At 44.9% G+C, this 9,160-nt stretch overlaps 1 protein-coding gene across 4 annotated transcripts; it reads right to left on the bottom strand.

The window, feature by feature from the left end:
- Positions 1-1,442: 1,442 nt before the first annotated feature.
- LOC125541466 (putative disease resistance protein RGA3) lies at positions 1,443-6,027 on the bottom strand (the record flags this gene model as incomplete). 4 transcript variants are annotated; one of them, XR_007297544.1, is given in 4 exon segments in its annotated part: positions 1,443-2,582; positions 2,710-2,920; positions 3,016-5,426; positions 5,559-6,027. XR_007297544.1 is itself a non-coding variant. In XM_048704887.1 (3 exon segments), coding segments are annotated over 2 exon segments (2,884 nt in total), but the record flags the coding sequence as incomplete, so codon positions are not given.
- Between the last annotated feature and the right edge of the window lie 3,133 nt (positions 6,028-9,160).

Raw genomic sequence — 9,160 nt, 5'->3', positions numbered from 1 at the left:
AGTAATCTTCACATCTCGTTTGCCATAGCCTCGGATTAGTTCCATCGAACCGAGGCAAGTCAATGCGAGGACCGAAACCGAATTGCTCAGTATTTTCTCAGTGAATTTCAGAGTAACGAGGTGATTGGACTGGGTTGATCTCTGATCTCATACCTCTGGCTGGACGAGGAACATAAGGAACGTGATCCTTCCCCATGGCAGGCAGGGCTGAGCGGCTGCCCTCCACCCCTCCCTCACCACTGCCCATCTGGGCCGGACTTGCTTGCTGGCGGCTGCCCATGGACGACGAGGTAGAGGTCGGTGGTCGCTCCATTCCGGCACGGATCTCATCCATGTCGACCCCGGTCGACATCTTGAGGTCGTTGATCCGCGTCGTCAGATCACCCACGATGGAGCGCATCGACTTCGACGCCTCCTCATCATGTCGCTTGAACCGAACGTCGAGGGACTCCGCCAATTCGGCCTTGAGGAACTCGTACACCGTCTTCGTCGCCAGCGACATGTTCTCCATGATTTCTCGGCGGCGCCGCAAATCTCGTCGCATGCGGGTGGTGGCTCGGAACTTGTTGCGCCAGGATCTGTAGCTCTGATGCCAATTGTAAGCACCAATTGGTTCTCTCTCGAATTATACTCTCTATTGCTTACAGGATCCGAATTTGAATCTGAGGAAGGAAGAACAAGGAAGCAACACACGCCAGTCACACGCTATCCTATCCAGCCGGCCGAAGCCGTTCCTTCCGCCCACCCGTTACAAGCATCACTGTTACACTTATACCCTGGTCTACCGGACCCATTCTGGCCCAAATAACCGAGCAGGCTGCTTCTGGTTCCTCCTGGGCCGGGCCTTGTAGCTGCTTGCCGGTTCGCCCTGTAGCGGATCACATCTTGTCGGGGTAGTGGTCGTAGAGTCGCTGACAACCAAGGTCACCTCTTCTTAGCCTCTTCTTGTCTTCTCCGCGATTCATGTGAGAAAAGCGCCGTTATTTCAATCTGAAGAAGTAATATTCTTGTTCCATTCCAGTGCTCTGCATGCAGCAGATGGCAAATGCTTTTGCTCCCTGAACTAGTTAGTGCCTGGCAAATGCAGTTGCACAGCAGCAGAAAAGGAGAATCCACGTGTTTGTGTTGCACTTGATTGACACTTGTACCTACTCTGTTTTACTTACTGAATTAATGAACAGCTGATCATCACTTTTTATTTTTATGACGTTTCCTTTTTTTTCTGCGCTGAACTATCCTAGCTCGATATAGACTGCATGTCAGTACTACATAATAAACATCACAGCAACATACTAGACTAGCTAGCTAGCAGCTCTGTTTTTTTTCGATAAACGGTGGATTTTATTGGCTCAAAATGAAGTATCAAAAGGATATAAATATAATGAGCACACACCTGGCCTCTACATATCTAGAATGCATACAGCCAACACCAACACACACAAAAACTCGCCGGCGGATAGCAAAGTCTTGTAAGACCAAAGCTATGCATGGGCAATGCAAAAAAGAAAAAGAACCCCAATGCGATCCGATCCATGATCGACAATAGTACTTTTCATATGATCTGCTGGACACTACTTGCATTACTCGTGTGACATATATGCTCTGAATTTTGTGAAGAGTGCCTTTATTGACCTGAATTATCTCAGGTTGTCTCTCTGAACTGAACATCAGTTAAGCTGAAGCTATTCCACAGAAACAGCTGGTGACAAGTGCCTTTATTGACCTGAATTATCTCAGGTTGGTTATAGGATGAAAAGAAGGGGGCTATACAAGTTCAGAAATCACATCAAAAGAAACCAATTCTGAAGCGTCCGGACAAGACCGTTTAGCTTCCTTAAACAAAATCACCAGGTTTTCTTTTTCAGGATTGCCAACATAAAACCATGCACATTACCAAAGCCTGAATGTCTTCATTTATGTGCTATTCCACGGAAACTGCATCTAGTGACTATTGCTGCTGATGCTAGAATATAAATAAATTCACTCTAGCAGAAGATCGTCAGGCTGTACCACATTTTGTCAATTTAATTAAGACACTCGTACAGGCCTTCGGATAAGTGCTGGCCTGATTATTTTGCTTAGTAGACTGAACTCAAATGACCACCAAAAGAAGCTTCAGAAAGCAATCCTGAAAAATGAGAGTAGCCTGAACCAGATGCTTGCGTGCGGTTTAGCTTCATGAAATAAAAGTACAGTCTCTCTTTTCAAGGAACAATATGCACAATAGTGCAAGGTTTCAGAATTCAGATTCTTGAGCAGACACCTCCAATATTATCATTTGAGGTCAATGACCCCACTCATCAGAATGTGCTGATGAACAACTCTTGATGGTTGAAACTTGAAAGAAACCAGATTTTCAGATTCTAGCATCCCACCTATAATAAGCCTGTCGCCGGCCGGACTGACAGTAGCTTTCTTCAGGAACAAACGGTATAATATTACAAGATTTTCATTTCTTATATGACCAGGCAACGGGTTGAAGGGCCTTGTTGTTGAAGACAAGCAACTAGTACGTAACTGGGTCAAGCAGAGCATGAACACACGCCTCAAGGAATCAGAAGCAGAGATGAAACCAGCAGATCCTGACGGGCAAAAGGAATCACCACAATAGTAATAAACTCGAGAACAAGACATTTATCCTGCTCATTGACATACTGAATAAATCGTAGGGTTCGTCAAATCTGAATAAATCGTAGGCGAGGTACATACCAGAGAGCTGCATAAGCGAGGTACAAACAAGGCAGCAAAGAGGAATACAGTCTTGACAGATAACACACTCGAATCACACGAATGGACAGAACAAATCTCAACTTGTAAACCATGCACCTCCCTGCTTCATGCACATTCCCTTCGCCGTCTTGCTCAGGCCTAAATCGCTTCAGGGGCATGAGAAGGGCCTTCTGAGGACGCTGACGAATTACTGACCAAATATATAACCAGAGTTAGCCACGGACTGTAATAATTAATTACGGAAGAAAAACAAGGCAGCAAAGGGGATTACACTTACAGCCTTACATGCGTGGGCGAAATATTTTCATGGGGATGTGCTTTATCTTAAGCCAGTTTGGATCTCCTACTGTTTGACAACCCTTCATCAGCTCATCATGGCAGTGATAAAGTTCAAACTTCAACAGAGACCGGGGCAGTGCTGGAAGCGACCGGATATTCTCGCATCCAATGATCTCCAGTGTCTCGAGCGATGTGAGGTGCTCCATTTTGCCTGCTAAGGTGTCCCAGTCGCACCACCCAATTCTGAGGTTACGAAGATGAGGGAAACCCACAAGTTGAGGACCAGGTCCCAGTTGGCTGCAGTGAAATAATTCAAGTACTTGCAGGCCCTTTGGGCCACCGTTCAGCTTACCCACTATCCAATCTGGGTACCTTGAGCCACTGTAGAACCAGATAGACAGTTTTTCAAGCCCCACAGGAGGGCACAAGGCCTCAAGTACCTCTGCTTCAACTTCTGCAGTGCGCCGACAGAACAGTAGTGTCAGTTCCATGAGCCTTTCCTTGGCAGCTAGATTGGCTTCAAGAGCTTCCTCCTTGCTTTTAACATCTCCAAGGCCAATGATCCGCAGCCTGCCACGAATCTTGTTTAGGTCCCTAAGCTGCTTTATCTCATAACCCTGTCGATTCATTACTACGAAGTCTGATACTGTTTGAAGTGAGCTTAGCCTGCCTATGTTAGGAAAGTTCACGTCCAGGCATAATATGTGCCGCAAGTTGGTAAGGTCAGAAAATGTAAATTCCGAAATTTCGCCTTCACCAAAATCTAGCAGCTGGATATGGACAAGTTTAGCTAGTGTGCATGGTAAAACAACCTTGCATTGGCGACTTTTCGGGAAAGCTAGATAGCGGAGGTGCTTTAACTGAATAATGGATTCTGGGACCAATAACTTATCACTGGGATTGCTGATTCGACGTCTCTGGTAGAAATCAATGGCCAGTACCCGCAACTTCAGCAGACTCATGCATATACTCTCAAGGACCTTTTCCTCAACTGGTGTATCCCATGCAACAACATTGATGATGAGAGTGCGTAAATTTTCCAATCCAATGACATTCTCAGTAATCAATTCTGCATTATATGTCTCAACAAAAAGATGTCGGACATCTCGAGGGACATCTCCTTTCCAGCCTTCTCCTCTATGGCCCCTTTCATTCTCGATTCTGAAGCAATCACTTCCAGCGACCTTGTTTACTAAATCATGCAGCAGATCATGAATTGTAAAGCAATCAGTATTAGAACCCTCCATCAGCGACCTTGTTCCTTTTGGTTGCAGAAATGAGCATGACACTAACTCTTGAATGTAGCCCTCGGCTACATCTTCCATCTCCTCTATTGCATAACTGGTCTTTACAAACCCTTGTGCTATCCAGAGGCGGACTAATTGGTCTTTTTCCAGTTGGAATCTTCTGGGGAAAATATTGCAGAATTCAAAGCATCGCCTGATGTCCGGATTAAGCTGCTGATAGCTCCACCAAAGAGCATCCATGGTGTCATTCAACATGTCAAGCTTTGCAACATTTTTCCAAAAACTGATATTTGGGTTTGCCCCAAGCCGTCCTGCAACTGTTACTGCTGCAATAGGTGATCGGTGTAGTTTTTTGGCAATCTCTCTCCCAACTTGTTCAAATTCTTTAAGGGCAATACTTTTACAACTTAGCGCATAATGCATAAACATCGTCAAGTACTGATCCTCATCCAAATCAGGCATTTCAATAAGTTTATCGGCACACAGAGCTCCAGCTGCTTCTTTTGTTCGAGCCGTCACCAGGATTTTGCTCCCTTTCAACCCAACATTGAGTGGAGAGATTAGTTCCTCCAGTTGTTGGTCATTCTTGTTCTTCACCCAGAGATCATCCAATATCAACAAGAAACGTTTGCCACGCAATGCTTCCTTCAACTTTTTGTTTAGTCCCCTATGATCTGAAATACCAGAGAGACTATCTTGGCTAATATCCTTCAGCATTTCTTGAAATATATCCTCCACACTGAAAGTCTCTGACACATGAATACACATGATAGTGTCGAAAAGTTTCTCCTCCTTGCATTCCTCCTTTATGTAATCTCGAATATATCCTGCAAAGGTAGTCTTCCCGGACCCTGCAACGCCATAGATGCCAATCACAGAGTAACATGGACTATAGCTTGGTGCATCACCCTGTGGTATCTCACGCAGCCTTGCCATGATATCATCACGCAACGCCTCTCGACCAAATACCTCCCGCTTGCTAGCAGCTCCAAGTTCTCTCCTGTTTTTGTTGGCAATATCTTTTGGTGTGCTGTTGCCTGCCACACCCAAGAGTGGTGACTTCTTCACTTCACTGACGGTGTTTTCCACCTGCTGTATCCTTTTCTTCAATTTCAATCTTGACATAGCAGTAAAGAATACATCTAACATATCAAATAAGGAGGCATTCTCCTGAAAGTAGCAAAATATTAGACGAGTATGTCAGTCACATAAATATTGGACAGTCGTCCTTGAGCTTTTACATGTACATAGAATGCATATGAAATGAAGAGCCGATGGAGTTGGTGATGAAATTGGGTGTACCTGACATTTTTTGATGCCAACCACTTGGTATGACCAGTCTCTGTAAAAGCAGGCAGCCTCAAAGACATGAGCTAACCAGCTGTATAGTGATGTACCACAGTTCTTGAACAAGTCAAACGAGGTGCACAAGCTAGAGAGCCACCGCACATTGCCGGAGGCCTCAGCATTGGTAGTCACCGGAATATCAATAATCACTGGAAGTGGCTTGTTTGTGATGGCGGCACTGTTATTCGCCGGAATGGGCTCCTCTGACCTGGGTCTGGGTAGGAGGAACAAAGACAAGGAGCTTTCCCGTGCCCACTGCAGCAGACGAGCTGATTTTGTCCGGCCGATGCGTGCAATCTGGATGCAGCACCCTTTGAAGAGGGCAATGCAGACGGCGAAAGCGCGGCGGAGCCGATGCCAGCACCTGACGGCAATCTTGTCTTGGGAATCGTCGGAGATGTCTTCGGCATCCTCGAGAGCGTGCCTGCGCCATTTTCCGGTTCAAGAGGTAATACTTCATCAAGTTCTACTTTCCTCCCACTTACTTCTTTCGAGAGAAACTCCTTCTCTAGAAAGCATCCATTCCTGGCAACAAAGATCTTGCCTTCGGATCTGAGGTAAAAGGTATACCCAACAGTTTCTTTAGGGTATCCTATGAAGACGCATTTTTCCGACTTGGGTTCGAGCTTTTCAGGTTGAAGTTTCTTGACATAAGCATCGCATCCCCAAACTTTTAGAAACGACAGCTTAGGTTTCTTCCCAAACCATAATTCAAACGGTGTCGTCTCAACGGATTTCGACGGAGCCCTATTTAAAGTGAATGCGGCAGTCTCTAAAGCATAACCCCAAAAAGGTAGCGGTAAATCGGTAAGAGACATCATAGATCGCACCATATCTAATAGAGTGCGATTACGACGTTCGGACACACCATTACGCTGAGGTGTTCCAGGCGGCGTGAGTTGTGAAACTATTCCACATTTTCTTAAGTGTGTGCCAAATTTGTGACTCAAGTATTCTCCTCCACGATCTGATCGTAGAAACTTGATTTTCCTGTCACGTTGATTCTCAACCTCACTCTGAAATTCCTTGAACTTTTCAAAGGTTTCAGACTTGTGTTTCATTAAGTAGACATACCCATATCTACTCAAGTCATCAGTGAGGGTGAGAACATAACGATAGCCACCGCGAGCCTCAACGCTCATTGGACCGCACACATCAGTATGTATGATTTCCAATAAGTTGGTTGCTCGCTCCATTGTTTCTGAGAACGGAGTCTTGGTCATTTTACCCATAAGGCATGGTTCGCACGTGTCAAATGATTCATAATCAAGAGACTCTAAAAGTTCATCTGCATGGAGCTTCTTCATGCGTTTGACACCTATGTGACCAAGGCGGCAGTGCCACAAGTATGTGGGACTATCATTATCAACCTTACATCTTTTGGTACTCACACTATGAATATGTGTAGCATTACGCTCGAGATTCATTAAGAATAAACCATTCACCATAGGAGCATGACCATAAAACATATCTCTCATATAAATAGAACAACCATTATTCTCGGATTTAAATGAGTAGCCATCTGGAATTAAACGAGATCCCGATACAATGTTCATGCTCAAAGCTGGTACTAAATAACAATTATTAAGGTTTAAAACTAATCCCGTAGGTAAATGAAGAGGCAGCGTGCCGACGGCGATCACATCGACCTTGGAACCATTCCTGACGCGCATCGTCACCTCGTCCTTCGCCAGTCTCCGCTTATTCCGCAGCTCCTGCTTTGAGTTACAAATGTGAGCAGCTGCACCGGTATCAAATACCCAAGAGCTACTACGAGTACTAGTAAGGTACACATCAATTACATGTATATCACATATACCTTTTGTTTTGCCGGCCTTCTTGTCCGCTAAGTATTTGGGGCAGTTCCGCTTCCAGTGACCGCTTCCCTTGCAATAAAAGCACTCAGTCTCGGGCTTGGGTCCATTCTTTGGCTTCTTCCCGGCAGCTTGCTTGCCAGGCGCGGCAACTCCCTTGCCGTCCTTCTTGAAGTTCTTTTTACCCTTGCCCTTCTTGAACCTAGTGGTTTTATTGACCATCAACACTTGATGTTCCTTCTTGACTTCAACCTCTGCTGATTTCAGCATTGCAAATACCTCAGGAATGGTCTTTTCCATCCCCTGCATATTGAAGTTCATCACAAAGCTCTTGTAGCTTGGTGGAAGCGACTGGAGAATTCTGTCAATGACCGCATCATCCGGGAGATTAACTCCCAGCTGAGTCAAGCGGTTATGTAACCCAGACATAGTGAGTATGTGCTCACTGACAGAACTATTTTCCTCCATCTTACAGCTGAAGAATTTGTCAGAGACCTCATATCTCTCGACCCGGGCATGAGCTTGGAAAACCATTTTCAGCTCTTCGAACATCTCATATGCTCCATGTCTCTCAAAACGCTTTTGGAGCCCCGGCTCTAAACTGTAAAGCATGCCGCACTGAACGAGGGAGTAGTCATCAGCACGTGTTTGCCAAGCGTTCATAACGTCTTGGTTCTGTGGGATGGGAGCATCACCTAGCGGTGCTTGTAGGACATAATCTTTCTTGGCAGCTATGAGGATGATCCTCAGGTTCCGGACCCAGTCCGTGTAGTTGCTGCCATCATCTTTCAACTTGGTTTTCTCTAGGAATGCGTTGAAGTTGAGGACTACGTTGGCCATTTGATCTATAAGACATATTGTAAAGATTTAGACTAAGTTCATGATAATTAAGTTCATCTAATCAAATTATTCAATGAACTCCCAGTTAGATAGACATCCCTCTTCTAGTCATCTAAGTATAACATGATCCGAGTCAACTAGGCCGTGTTCGATCATCACGTGAGACGGACTAGTCAACGTTGGTGAACATCTTCATGTTGATCGTATCTTCTATACGACTCATGCTCGACCTTTCGGTCTTCTGTGTTCCGAGGCCATGTCTATACACATGCTAGGCTCGTCAAGTCAACCTAAGTGTTTGCATGTGTAAATCTGTCTTACACCCGTTGTATGTGAACGTTAGAATCTATCACACCCAATCATCACGTGGTGCTTCAAAACAACGAACTGTCGCAACGGTGCACAGTTAGGGGGAACACTTGCTTGAAATTATTATGAGGGATCATCTTATTCACTACCGTCGTTCTAAGTAAACAAGATGCAAAACATGATAAACATCAAATGCAATCAAATAATAATAGTGACATGATATGGCCAATATCACATAGCTCCTTTGATCTCCATCTTGGAGCTCCATGATCATCTTGTCACCGGCATGACACCATGATCTCCATCATCGTGTCTCCGTGAAGTTGCTCGCCAACTATTACTTCTACGACTATGGCTAACGTGTTTAGCAATAAAGTAAAGTAATTTACATGGCGTTCCTCAATGACACGCAGGTCATATAAAAGAAAAAAGACAACTCCTATGGCTCCTGCCGGTTGTCATACTCATCGACATGCAAGTCGTGATTCCTATTACAATAGCACGAACATCTCATACATCACATATGTATCATTCATCACAACTTTGGCCATATCATATCACAAAGCACTTGCTGCAAAAACAAGTTAGACGTCC

The sequence above is a fragment of the Triticum urartu genome, chromosome 1 (genome assembly GCF_003073215.2).
Source record: "Triticum urartu cultivar G1812 chromosome 1, Tu2.1, whole genome shotgun sequence".
NCBI lineage: Eukaryota > Viridiplantae > Streptophyta > Magnoliopsida > Poales > Poaceae > Triticum > Triticum urartu.
The sequence above is the reverse complement of the archived record's forward strand: the minus strand, read 5'-3'. Positions and strand labels throughout refer to the sequence as shown.